A 14,349-nucleotide genomic window follows, 5' to 3' on the forward strand; every position below is an offset into this window, starting at 1 on the left:
AGACTCTGTTTTCGCCAAGTTGCTTTTGGGTCCTCATTCATCTGCATAACAGAAGGATCCGACCAAGAATGGACCCAGCGACTATGGATTCTCTCTACTCTACTCTCGAGTTCCAGGGAGCGATGCTCGGCAGACACGAGCAGGAATTGTCTGCTGCTCGGCATGCCGTTGAGACCCTGGCCGCTCAGGTCTCCGACCTCTCAGGACAGTATCAGAATCTTCGTCTCGTGCCACCAGCTACTTCCGGGTCTTCCGAGCCTCCGGAACCTAGGGTTAATAACCCACCATGTTATTCTGGGCAGCCCACTGAGTGCCGCTCCTTTCTCACCCAGTGTGATATAGTGTTCTCTCTCCAACCCAACACATACTCAAGAGAGAGAGCTCGGATTGCCTACGTCATATCACTCCTTACTGGTCGGGCTCGGCAGTGGGGCACAGCTATCTGGGAGGCAAGCGCTGAGTGCACTAACGATTATCTGAACTTTAAAGAGGAGATGATAAGGGTTTTTGATCGTTCAGTTTTTGGGAAAGAAGCTTCCTGGTCCCTGTCTTCCCTATGTCAAGGTAATCGATCCATAACGGATTACTCTATAGAGTTTCGCACTCTTGCTGCCTCCAGTAACTGGAACGAGCAGGCGTTGCTCGCTCGTTTTCTGGAGGGACTCCACGCTAAGGTTAAGGATGAGATTCTCTCTCGGGAGGTTCCATCCAGCGTGGATTCTTTGATTGAACTCGCTATTCGCATTGAACGACGGGTAGATCTTCGTCACCGAGCTCATAGAAGAGAGCTCGCGTTAACCGTGTCTCCCCTCTCTCCGACACTACCATCTTCCCCCACTGACTCAGGTGTTGAGCCCATGCAGCTGGGGGGGTATTCGCATTTCGACTAAGGAGAGGGAACGGAGAATCACCAACCGCCTCTGTCTCTATTGCGGTTCCGCTGGTCATTTTGTCATTTCATGTCCAGTTAAAGGCCAGAGCTCATCAGTAAGCGGAGGGCGACTGATAAGCGCTACTAGACGGTCCTCTCCGTCAAGTACCTGTACTACCTTACCGGTCCATCTACGCTGGACCGGATCGGCAGCTTCCTGCAGTGCATTAATAGACTCTGGGGCGGAGGGCTGTTTTATGGACGAAGCCTGGGCTCGGGAACATGACATTCCTCTCAGACAGTTAGGGGAGCCCACGGTCATGTTTGCCTTGGATGGTAGTCCTCTCCCCAGTATATTATATGAAACACTACCTTTAACCCTCACTGTATCTGGTAACCATAGTGAGACCATTTCTTTTTTGATTTTTTGTTCACCTTTTACACCTGTTGTTTTGGGTCATCCCTGGCTAGTGTGTCATAATCCTTCTTTTGATTGGTCTAGTAATTCTATCCTTTCCTGGAACGTTTCTTGTCATGTGAAGTGTTTAATGTCTGCTATTTCTCCTGTTTGTTCTGTCCCCTCTTCTCAGGAGGAACCTGGTGATTTGACAGGAGTGCCGGAGGAGTATCATGGTCTGCGCACGGTCTTCAGTCGGTCCAGAACCAACTCCCTTCCTCCTCACCGGTCGTATGATTGTTGTCCTGTTCTCTTCAAGAAGCGTTTTGCATCCGCTCCTATCCTTGTTGCACCTGACGTCACTAAACCGTTTATTGTTGAGGTTGACGCGTCGGGGGTGGGCGTGGGAGCCATTCTGTCCCAGCGCTCCGATACTGACGATGGGGTCCACCCTTGTGCGTATTTTTCTCATCGCCTGTCACCGTCGGAACGTAACTATGATGTGGCTAACCGCGAACTGCTCGCCATCCGTTTAGCCCTAGGCAAATGGCGACAGTGGTTGGAGGGGGCGACCGTTCCTTTTGTCGTTTGGACTGACCAAAAGAACCTTGAGTACATCCGTTCTGCCAAACGACTGAATGCGCATCATGCTCGTTGGGCGTTGTTTTTCGCTCGTTTCGAATTCGTTATTTCTTATTGCCCGGGTACTAAGAACACCAAGCCTCATGCTTTATCCCGTCTCTTTAGTTCTTCTGTGGCTTCTACCGATCCCGAGGGGATCCTTCCTGTTGGGCGTGTTGTCGGGTTGACTGTCTGGGGAATTGAGAGACAGGTTAAGCAAGCACTCACGCACACTGCGTCGCCGCGCGCTTGCCCTAGTAACCTTCTTTTCGTTCCTGTTTCTACTCGTCTGGCTGTTCTTCAGTGGGCTCACTCTGCCAAGTTAGCTGGCCATCCCGGCGTTCGGGGTACGCTTGCTTCTATTCGCCAGCGGTTTTGGTGGCCTACTCAGGAGCGTGACACGCGCCGTTTCGTGGCTCCGTGTTCGGACTGCGCGCAGAAGAAGTCTGGTAATTTTTTTCTGCTTCTGCTCCTGGTCTTGCTGGGTCTCAGTCTGTTCCCTGCCATCGCATCTCTCCTGTTCTTGTTCCTGCCCTTGCTGTGTCTCAGTCTGTCCCTAGTTGTTACTCTCCTGGCCTGTTTGGTCCTGTTTGCTCTAAAGCTTTCAGTTCTCTACCCGTGTCTCATTTTTTTTTTTTTAGAGTAGTACCCTAGTTTCCTTTTTTTCGTTTTTCCGTTACGGTCCTGAGGAGAGGAGTTGGGTTCTTTCTCGGGACGTGCTGGACCGTTTGTGATCTATGATTTCCTCCGTTGCCGCCAGTGTTCCTCCTCGAGAGCGCCAGGAGGCGCTCGGTGAGTGGGGGTACTGTCATGTATTGTCTTATATTGTCTTGTCATTTTGCTTTTCCCTCTGTTCGTTTTCCCCTGCTGGTCTTTTTAGGTTCGTTCCCCTTTTTCTCTCTCCCTTCCTCTCTCTCTTCTCTCTATCGTTCCGTTCCTGCTCCCAGCTGTTCCTATTCCCCTAATCAATCATTTAGTCTTCCCACACCTGTTCCCTATCTTTTTCCCTGATTAGAGTCCCTATTTCTCCCCTTGTTTTCCGTTCCTGCCCTGTCGGATCCTTGTCTATTGTTCACCGTGCTGTGTATCGCCCTGTCGTGTCGTGTTTCCCTCAGATGCTGCGTGGTGAGCAGGTGTCTGAGTCTGCTACGTTCAAGTGCCTTCCCGAGGCAACCTGCAGTTCATGATCGAGTCTCCAGTCTGTTCACGTCATTACGAGTGGAATTATGCTTTATGATTGTAGATTTACTTTACTGGATTAAAGACTCTGTTTTCGCCAAGTTGCTTTTGGGTCCTCATTCACCTGCATAACAGATTACAGGCTCAAAATGACCAGAAACAAAGAACTTTCTTCTGAATCTCGTCAGCCCATTTTTGTTCTGAGAAATTAAAGCTATTCCATACGAGAAATTTCCAAGAAACTGAAGATCTTGTACAACACTGTGTAGTACTCCCTTCACAGAACAGCGCACACTGGCCCTAACCAGAATAGAAAGAGGAGTGGGATGCCCCGGTGCACAACAGGCGCCTCACAAGTCCTCATCTGGCAGCTTCATTAAATAGTGCCCGCAAAACACCAGTCTCAACGTCAACAGTGAAGAGACGGCTCCGAAATTCTGGCCTTCTAGGCAGAGTTGCAAAGAAAAATACATATCTCAGACTGGTCAAGAAAAAGAAAAGATTAAGCTAGGCAAATGAACACAGACTTTGGACAGAGGAACTCTGCCTAGAAGGCCAGCATCCCAGAGTCACCTCTTCACTGACGTTGAGACTGGTGTTTTGCGGGTACTATTTAATGAAACTACCATTTGTGGTGGCTGATAATGGGCTTCTGTGCGCCTATGTAAAGATCAGCCATTTCCAGCGACAACAGTCATTTACAACATTAACAATGTCTACACTGTATTTCTGATCAATTTGATGTCATTTTAATGGACCCCAAAAAAAAGAAGCTTTTCTTTCAAAAACAAGGAAATTCCTAAGTGACCCCAAACTTTTGAATGGCAGTGTACATGATTTCCTCCTGAATCATTATAATAAGTCCCAAACCACCATGTCATTCTGTGGCCTCGTCGCTGGTGCAGTTATTCATTTTATCAGGATGATAAAAGTATCTGTGTGTATGCGTCTCAAATGGGCTGGGGGGGGGGGGGGTGCTTTAATGGACAATGTGAGAGACACACTGTACAGATGAAACTGCCTTCCACATCAGAGAGACAGGCAGGCACTGAAAGAACTGACAACAACTTAGAGAGCACCGAGAGCAAACCACTAAGAGAAACTGGGAGTTTAATTATGCCTCTTTATCATTCCATAGCCAGAGCCGCCTGTAGGGCAGGGTGTTATTATGAAGAGATACTATGTTGTTATCTGGTTTATGACATTGTGAATGTCTGTCTGGAGCTCAGAGTCATTATTCACGTTGCAACTGTGTGGAGAGGTTAGGTTTGCGTATGCCTACAAGACGAGACATCTAAACTACTATCTCAAGTAAGAAGCTGTTTTTATTGCGCTGCACTTACGAGACATTGATCTAAAGTAGGAACACTATCCTTTGAAGTTAAAAATAGCATTTCTCCATGCCGTTGCCCTCCCAGTTGCCAATATAGCATATGACGTAAGTTCATCTTCTGCTGTTCTTCTGATTAACAAAATTTGGAGTTTGGAGTCTGGTCATAAATTAAAAAAAAAGGCTGTTCTCTCGAACTAACTTTGAAAGTACAGTAGTTGTAACATCTTAAAACATTTTGTGGCAAATAATCCATTTCCACAAATGCAGTGTTGATTTCACAACTCTGAATTGTCCTGATACAGCTTTCCCAAATAGACATTAGTTTGAGGTGACGGAGTCTGTAAGATATAATGGTGCCCTCATGAGAAAGAGGCATCTCAATCGTCCAAAAAAGTGGCTTCCTTTCCTCTTCTCAAGTCCTCCATCACTACCATTTTGAAAGACACGACCAAAGGGAAAGTAAACCCGTTGGTAGTCTTCCGTCAAATTAGTTTCACCTATCCTCGTGTCATTGCAAAACAGGTAAAGGAGATGAGGAGAAGATACTGCTAGACTATTGAGACGCACCCCAACAGATCATTACATTTACATTACATTTAAGTCATTTAGCAGACGCTCTTATCCAGAGCGACATACAAAGATCATTCTAAAGAGTGTGGTGGGATGCTCGCTTAAACACACTAGAGGGAGGAGTAATACGGGTTCGGATGAGGTTCGGATGAGGAGGTAGTCTAGGCCTACTTGCAATAAATCATCCCACCCTACACCCCGCAATTACTGCCCCACTCATGGTCTTCAAAAACAAAATACCTCATTCATATATCGCCTCCACCAGCTTGCTATTAGTGGAGCTCAACTTGTACCTTTAAACATTTAATTAGTTTCAGCAACACGGGAAGCAGAGAACAGCAGAAATGAAACCCCCTGCCTTACCCATACAGTCTCACTCAGACGGAGGCCCCCAAGTCCCCATGAGTTTCAACGTCAGGCGTTCTCAGCTTAATTGTGCCCCACTTCTTTTTAATTAAAGTTTCCTTTGTGTGGTTTAAATTGTGGCTGGCGAGATGACATTAAGTAAAGGGAATTTGTCCTTGTTCCGTCAGTGGTTTTAATGAGGACAGACAGGTTTTCCGTGTACTGACGTCACTAACCCGTTGTGTGGAGTCCAGGGCGGACTTCTGCCTGATCTCCTAGCAGTAACACTAGGGTGACATATATAGACCAAATAAACCAGACAGACCACCACTTCAGTATTCCGTCCCTCTGGTCAATCTGAAATGTCAAGCTACATCGAGCGCAGGGTTGGCACAGGAGGATAGACTTTCTGCTGAACTTAATTGAAGTTTTGGGTGAGATACACGCATCAATTGGCGCTACTGGCAGACAATCCCCCTCCTGGATTCAGAATCGGTCTTGCTAGGGTTCTTAAAAGCGTCCTCAGTGTTAGTCCTAGCAGATCTCTGGCGCCCCCTGTCAACCAAACACGGAACCAACGCTTGGCTCCACTCTACAAGTATCAACTCTCACCCTCTAGCTTAACACGGAGAGCCGTCAGTGTCACTAAAACACATTTTAAAACGCCAAATGAAGGACTCTTGTCTCTCAAACCCATGCACAGTTTAAGTACAACTTTTATTAATACTGGAATCATCACAGTGCGTTTTGTTACATTAGCAGTGACTAAAGTTAACAAAAATGAAAAGGATTAATATTACAAAAAGAAAAACTTGTCATCAGCCACAGAGGCAAAACAGCCTTGGGAAAAAAAGGGCACAATAAATTAAAGAAGAAGAGAAGGAGAGAAAGTAGAAGACAGACAACAGCACCTGTAGCGTTACGTGACTCCGTTGGAGGGAGGGTTTTTTTTTGTACAAAAACATATGCACACATCATATGTCTTCACAATACTGTAATGAAAATAAGGACTTTGTTCAAAACGGTGGCGACGGTCAAGTTCATAGACGCAGTGGTTTAGCTTTCATGTTGGATTGGGCTTTGGGAAGAGGAAGGGGAAAAGAGAGAAGAAACCACAGAGAGTCCACAAGTGATAAGACATTCAGGTCTGTTACCATGGCACCTGGAAGTCACCTCCTCCCTGCCTGGCTACATCTCAGGAGCTGACAGCGTTGAGTTAACGGATGGTGACATCGTTGTGGGGTGACTTTATTGGCCTTTTTTAAATAGACGTGGACAGGCTGTGTGTGGGTGGGAGAGTGGGCGTGAAGCCACCTTGTGTCGAGAGTCTCTGTTTCTCCATCAGTGTCAGAGATCCTCAACCTACGCCAGGGCAGACTTCACGAGCACGAAGACACACCGACGCAACGCCTGTAGACCATGTAAACGAACTACTCCTAGACCACGTACAGTATAATCTCCATACAGGACCTACACCCCATAGCTGCCCAGCCTGACTCCGTCTCTGCCCTCACATATGCTTGAGCATAGTTAATTATAAGCTAATTAAAGGAAAAGGGTTTCGGGCTGTTTGGCCACCTTATAACGGCGCAAAGCGATTTGCAAGGTCACAGTGCGGCTAAGTGTCTACTGGTGGCACATTAACACCAGCCTAAAAACCACAAAGGCATACAGTGTTACGGTCTATGTTGGCCAGAATGACTATAATCCAGAGGTTTTCCTGTCAGTCATGCACTCTTTCTAAACGTTCTTAACAGTAATAAGGCTGATGAACCATGCTCTTATCCAGGACTAAGGGTGTTAGGCAAGGCATCATGGGAGACCAATGAGACCCATAGACTCCTGTTACATATCCTGTATCCCACATTATGAATGACTTCCATTGTTATTTCTACATAGCTTAGCGGGGGGAAAGGTATTAAATCGCACACAGTGAAACTCAAAAAGGCAATGAAAGCACATTTCCTCTATTGAGATTGTGAAAGAGATCCGTGTAAGTGTATTCAAAAGGCTATTTAAATAAGTGGAATTTGCGACCGAGGCTCTCCGGCAGAGACAAAGACGCGACAAATACATCTCTACACAGCACTGTGTCACCTTCTCTCAATATGAAGAGAAGAGCATATTACGCCTAAACACTCCCATGAACCCGTTTGCTCCATTCCCCACAACGACAGCACTAAACGCCATGGACACGCCAGCCGTGGCTAGCACCACAGGATACACAGACAAAAAAAAAACCAACTCTCCCGGTTTGACAGCGACATAAGTCAAATGGGCACTTATCGCAAATTAACACTCACTTAGAGTGAAGTTAAGGCTTAATTAAAAGGATTTCATGAGCTATAATCCAGCCAGCATGAGACATCACATCTTGTTCTCAAGGAAGTGTTGTTCTTTCAAATGTGAAGCTAGCTTTTAATTGTGACCACACGGTGATTCCCTGTCCTTGCATTAGCACCCAGTGGGAAAGAGCTTCAGTCAAAGTCCCACTGAGGGTTTGGGTTTGGCTCTGGCTTAAGAGCTGATGCTGAGGCAGCCTATGGAGTGAGTTGCTAGTTGGAGTTGGGGTTGTGGTGGATGGGTGGATAAGAGGTTTAAAAGCAACAGGTTCATTCATTGAGTACAAGTGGGGGTAGCCCACTGGGCAAAATCTAGTTGAATCAACGTTGTTTCCACGTCATTTCAACCCATTTCAATCTAAGCGATGACGTTTAATCGACGCGGAAAACTAATTGAATCTGCAAGAAGTCATCAACGCAAGTGCCTTCTGTCTTGTTTTCACCCAACTTTCAACCCTAATCCAATGACATTGCAATATTTTTTTTGGGGGGGGTGGATTTCATATTGAGTTCTTGTTAGATGACAACTCAACCAAATGTAAATCAAAACTAGACTGACGTCTGTGCCCAGTGGGAGGATGGCGAGAACCAAAGTGATAGTGAGGAAAGAGGGAAAGAGAGTCTGGACCCAGAGACAGCCCAGCTGTGGGAGTGTGAGGGAGTGAGGTGACTGCTAGTCATCCACCATGGGGTCTTGGGAGAGTGTCACCTCATCCCAGACAGAGAGACACAACTGAGACTGACATCCCTGTAGTTCCCCCTGCAGGGGGTCCTCTCAGTCTCAGCCTAACACACACTCGCCAACAGCCCTGTCTCACTCACCCTGTCTTGTCTCTGTGCCACATCCTGTCTTTCTCTCGCTCTAATGCTCCGATAGAAGTGACGGTTACATAGTTGGGGTCTCGGGAACGGTAAGGAGCATCGCACACAATCAGAATGAAGCAGAGTAATCCGAGCATGACAAGGAATTGGAACAGAATAATTGCCAGAGTTACATCTGCACATTTTAAAAAGACAGTAAACATGTTTACCTTTTTGTTAGATAAGAAGTTGTATTGTTAAATTGGCTAATAAACACACTCCCATATTGCTGTCATACACTGTACATTGGACATTTGCCTTTTTTAATTCAGTAATGCAAAATAATGTCGAGTTAAACTCCTTTTTAAAACTTCTAGCGATTTGACTTGCACAATTAAGTGTTCACCTTCTTATACAGTATATGCATGTATATATACACATATACATCGTTATGACCTGTGCTTTGCTGAAATTCTCTGGATGAGCATCCTCTGGTCCAGAATGCACTGTGGCAGGGGAGGTCACTTCCACCCTGGGCTGCTGGCCACTTCCACCCACACTGCTGGTCCCTCCCCTTCCTCCGCCCCACCCCACCCTGCCGTGTCACACAGACACTCACCTACTCCCACACACGTACCCTTTTCAGCCCCTCACTGAACTCCTATTTCTGAGTTCATGAGAAAAGTTCTCTCCGGCAGATGAGCGATATTCGACAACAGCAGGTGTTTCTCTCACCTTCTCAAAGCAGATCCAGCCACAGGCATTTCTAAAACAGTGCTCTATTTAGGTGAAATAAATAATTAAAGCATACATTTTGTAATGGCCATTGTTGTCAAGGGGAGGACATCAACAGTCACTGCTAGGGAGCATTGGACTAACCCATGAAGTTCATCACTACCCTACAGTACAACAGTCAGAATAATGCTCTCTGCCTGCTCAGAACCTATGTCACTGTGATATACTGTTCTCTGGAGATTATTATTATTATTGATTTTTTTATTGATAAAAGCAAGACTACAGCATAACGTTATTGCAAAAAAATATGGCAACGTAATTTTATGAAAGGTTACTCTATTTTCATACAGTTTCTAGTCTTGACTGAACAGGCAGTGAAATACTCATTCCATCTCTCTGCGCTGCATCAACTCTCTTCCAGCTAACTCTGTAAACATAAATACCCCCCAATCTGGCAACCCCTTACATCATCCTCACTGTTTCTCTCTGGCTATAGTCACTCTTTCATTCGAATGTCCTTAGCAAAGCCAGCTCCCGCGTAAGGCTGCACAAGGTTCAAATTAGCTATGGATCTCATGTTTGAGACTCACAGCATGTGATGACAAGTACAGCAGCTTACCATCCCCCTCTTTACATAAATGTTTTGATCTACATTATAAATCAGTTTTTGGAATTCAACATTTTTCAGCACGGACCCATTGTACATAACCATTCCCCCAATCCAGTATCCTTCCGTTCCCATTTCCCACCTTTCTTTATCACTTCCTTTTTCGATCATCCTTTTCTCTCCCCAATTGAACTGCTTCGCTCACTGGTCCGTGGCACACATTCAGCACACCGCATGGCAACCCACTGTCTCACTCCCCCAGCACCCTCGTCTCATCACAGAGTGTGACCACACTGACCACTAGTGGTCACACTAGAAATTAACCTTCAAAGTGCTTCAGTTTTCCATGTTTTTTTTTTTTTTTTAACACATCAGGCAAGGACGTGAGAAAAGTCCAGGGCCAAAGTTAGACAGCAACTGTCATGTGTACTTGAGCATGCCTGATGATTGCCTGCAAGTTAAAAAAGAGAACCCAAACCTAAGATAACAGCTTCTGTTTCTCCTCCACTCCGCAAGCAGAAAATAAAACGCATTTATTGCTCCATTTCCTATTCACATGTTCTCTCTGATTTAGAAAATATATACGCCTGGCTTCATTTTGTCGTTTCTCTTACAGTGGTAACAGGAAATCAAATGTCGCAATAAAAACAGTCCACTGGGCACAGACGTCAATTCAACGTCTGTTCCACGTTGGTGCAATGTAATTTCATTCAAATTACGTGGAAACAACGTTGATTTAGCCAGTGTGTGCCCAGTGTGAGGGTAACAACAAAACAACACAGAGGAGAGAAGCCCCACTCTCAAATACAACCAGCTGACCTGCAGCAGAACTCTGCCCACCTCTTACACGCACACACGCACACTGTTGGCCATGGTTTAAAGCTAACAGTGCGTCATCAGAGCCTTGTGACCTGAGCCAAAGTGAGAGGGAGCGATTGACCCCACTTTTCACCTGTCTCTCTGCCACCTGCTTCCCTCTGCTTTACTCTAGAATGGGGGGGGGTGTAAGAGGTTGGGTGAGGAGTGGGGGGATGTGGGAGGAGGTGGAGAGGGTGGCTGGAAGTCCAGGTCCCTATAAACAGTCCCTCTCTCTCACAGCAGTCAGTCCAGTCCAGACAGAGTCTCTATATACAGTCTGAGGATCCCGTGGTGATGGTGGGGCTAATTAAACAAACATGCGCCCAGAGACACGATAGAGTTATAGTGGCCAGAGCCTGTCATTATTATTCATTATTTACTTTTTCATTATGAGCATTATTATGGTTATTTATCATTTACTTCTAATTCAACTTTTTTTTTGTAATCTTCAGTTGTCATATTTACTTCTTTACTACAGAGTCAGTACTGTATGTAGTGGTTGGGGCACCTCGGTGGGTGCAGGCTGCGCTCCCTCCACTCTGCTGTGCGCCATCACAAAATCCTGGGCGCAGACCTGTCGTTGGAGACGGTCTTGCGGAGCCGCACGCCCCTGCGGATGGACACCAGCACGTCGGTGCCTGACCCGGGGGCCTGGGGGTCGTGCTGGGGGGCCGGGCCAGGCGGGGGGTCATCAGGGAGGTTGGGGAAGGGGAACTGTCCCTCCCCAAGGGCATGGGCACTGGCCACCAGCTCTCCTATCTTCTCCACCAGGCTGTGGCGGTTAGCGGCTATCATCTGGTCCTCCTCAGAGCCGTGCTGGACATACACACTCATCTCCATCGCTCCCCCAGACCCCCACGCTGTGTTGGGCAGGCTCAGACGCTTGGGAGAGGCCTTCACATACTCCAACGCGTTGGGGGAGGAGTCATCCGCCACGTAGAACACACACTCCTCACTGCCCACACGTACCGGAGGCCCGGGGTACCCCCCAGGAGCATCAGGCACCGTGGGTGTCTTCACTGGCACTATGGGCGGGCGGATGGGGATGGGGCCCGCGTTGGACAGGGTACGTCTCACACCCGGCTTGGTGGATGGGGTTCGGCGGATGGTAGCAGTCCCAGGGGTCCCAATGGCCCCTCCCCCTCCAAGCACTCCGCCCTGGGCCCCACTGGGCAGACCAGCGGTGCTGGCCGGCCTCTTGGTCTGGATCATGCGTCGGTAGTTCTGGCCGATGTTGCTGTGGCGGGGGATGGTGGAGGACTTGTCAAAGTCAGTTGACGCCTCACCTTCAGCATCTCCATTCACAGAGTAGCAGTCATAATCCGACCCTGGGGGAAAGGAAGAGAGATAGAGGGGTGTGGTGTGTTATTCAGAGGATGAGTATTGCATGTATTATGCTGTTGGGGACGGTTTCCTTGAGAGAGGACAGCGAGTGCATTCTCTGTTGGTTAATGTACGTGAGGTGGACTTCTGTATGTATAGGTGTTTACTCTACGAGTGTACGTGTCAGAGTGGTACCCTGAGAGGGGATAGTGTCCTCGGAGCAGGAGGGCGTGGTGGTCTGGGTGCTGTAGCCACTAGAGTACTGCAGGGAGTCCCTGTTGCTCTTCTGCTGCTCCATGCTGAGACCACGGGTCAGGACCATGGCCAGGTCACTGGCTGCTGGAGACACCTCTTCGCCGTGCTGGGAGGAAGCGTCAACACGTTGTTTTTAGTCATTAAGCAGACACCCTTATCCAATGCGACTTACAGTAGTGAGTGTATACATTTTAATATTTTTTTTTTTGTACTGGTCCCACCGTGGGAATCGAATGCTCTACCAACAGAGCTACACGGGACTAGTGGACTAACACAGGACTAACACATGATTAGGATGATGACTAAGGATCTAACCGTATCGCAATCAATAGCCTTAGCAAACACTTATCACATGGTAGGAGCACAGGACCACTACCAATCACAATGGACAGACTATAACCACCAAACTCCAATCCGGGGTTAGAATCCAACAGTTATAGCAGTGTCTTGTATTCACACCATTGTCTTGTATTCACACCATTGTCTTGTATTCACACCATTGTCTTGTATTCACACCATTGTCTTGTATTCACACCATTGCGAGGTAAATCTGCATTTTCTCTGTTACCTTGGCAGCGATGGTGGCGGGGGTCATTCGGGACCTCTGGACATCGTCTGGGTGAGCACCAGCATATCCCTGGGAGCCCGGGGATGCCTCGCTCTCCTTCAGCCTATCCAGGGGCTCCTTCCTCCGCTGAAGCGTGGCAGCCAATGGCTGCTCATAAGAACCTGCCTTGGACCAATCCTGAAGAGGTGGGTGTGATTAATAAGAAGCAGTGAAAAGCAACAGAGCGAACTCTCCATTGAGAGAGACCCGTTCACTATCCAGCAGTTTGACGCCTTTCATCTGGGTACAGTGTGGGGGTAGTTCGGGGGGGATTCCTCATCGTGTGTGAGTGTTTGGTATTGGGTCAAATTGATGAGTGGGTTTATTGGTTTGAAGCCTTTTGAGTTCGTGAGACTTCGAAAGGTGAAATGGGTGGCACCCATGGCCTGCTCAGTTTAGCAAATCACCACACAGGAGATTTGAAACCAGGGGGGTGAGACTGATGGCCAACTACAACAGAAAAGGCACACAGGTTATGGAGCAAAGTAACAAAGTCATGAATGAGTTAAGCAGATGGTGAAATGAAAAGAGAAACCTGGTGAATAAGCGTTAACTCAAGAAGCACAAAATTAAAAAAAAGAAAAACAAAAAACCAACCAAAATCGGCAAAGGAAAGTGTACAGATGAAAACAAACCTTCCAGCAAGGGACCTTTGATGTGGGAGAGGTAGTGTTGGATCCAGGGGAGTAGTTATAGGGTGGGGACGCAGGAAGTATGACAGAGAGAGGCCTGATGGAGCCAGTGTGAGAGAGAGCAGGGCGGAAGGTAGCGAAGGACGAGCCAAACTGCGGAACGGAGAGACAAGATCGTGAACGTCAGAGCGTCCATCGACGCCAAAGGCTTATGGGAGGAGCCTTTGTGATGTGACCTCTGGGTCACAGAGACACACTGTACATGCACAAAAAGTATGTGCACGTGCACTCCAAAACACACGCGTACACATACGGTATGAGTAGCAGAGGAAAAGAGGGCAAAGACAAGAGATCAGTGGTGACAGAGCAGGTTGACCACAGGTTGACCACAGGTTGACCACAGGTTGACCCGGGCTGATGAAGAACACATACTTAGGGTGACCATCCTGCCGGTCAGTTTTACCAGCTTCTCTCATACACATATACAGCACAACATTACAGTATGCAATACACAGATGACTAAAACGAGCATGGCTATGTGGATCATGTAATTCCAATATGTTTGCACACGATAGGACAGGAGTGCGAGGTCACTGTTGTACTTACCGTTGTGGGAGAGCTGCACTCACTGACTGACTGGCAGGTCTCGGATGCCTCTGAGGATGCAGAGCTTGACGACTTCTGCAGTGGGAAATAGAGGTCAAAAAAAGAGATGGAATGAACGCAAAACCAAGAGACGTCGGGCAGAAGAGTAGAGGAAATAATACCAAGGAGGGGGCGGAACTACGTTTCAGCACTGCAGCGACATCTGTGACGGGAGTCATACCTGGCTGGTGATGTCAGAGGGCATGGGCGAGGGAGGCTTGAGTAGAC

The 14,349-nt window shown here is 47.5% G+C and overlaps 1 protein-coding gene across 1 annotated transcript in view; it reads right to left on the reverse strand.

The window, feature by feature from the left end:
• Positions 1 to 6,014: 6,014 nt before the first annotated feature.
• LOC124033880 (protein MTSS 2-like) overlaps positions 6,015 to 14,349 on the reverse strand; it is a 90,677-nt gene continuing 82,342 nt past the window's right edge. Inside the window, 5 exon segments of the mRNA XM_046346264.1 lie at positions 6,015 to 11,987; positions 12,178 to 12,343; positions 12,806 to 12,982; positions 14,083 to 14,157; positions 14,303 to 14,347. Coding sequence (XP_046202220.1) covers positions 11,212 to 11,987; positions 12,178 to 12,343; positions 12,806 to 12,982; positions 14,083 to 14,157; positions 14,303 to 14,347 — 1,239 coding nt within the window. The 3' untranslated portion in view covers positions 6,015 to 11,211.

This window comes from Oncorhynchus gorbuscha, linkage group LG04, assembly GCF_021184085.1.
Source record: "Oncorhynchus gorbuscha isolate QuinsamMale2020 ecotype Even-year linkage group LG04, OgorEven_v1.0, whole genome shotgun sequence".
Classification (NCBI taxonomy): domain Eukaryota; kingdom Metazoa; phylum Chordata; class Actinopteri; order Salmoniformes; family Salmonidae; genus Oncorhynchus; species Oncorhynchus gorbuscha.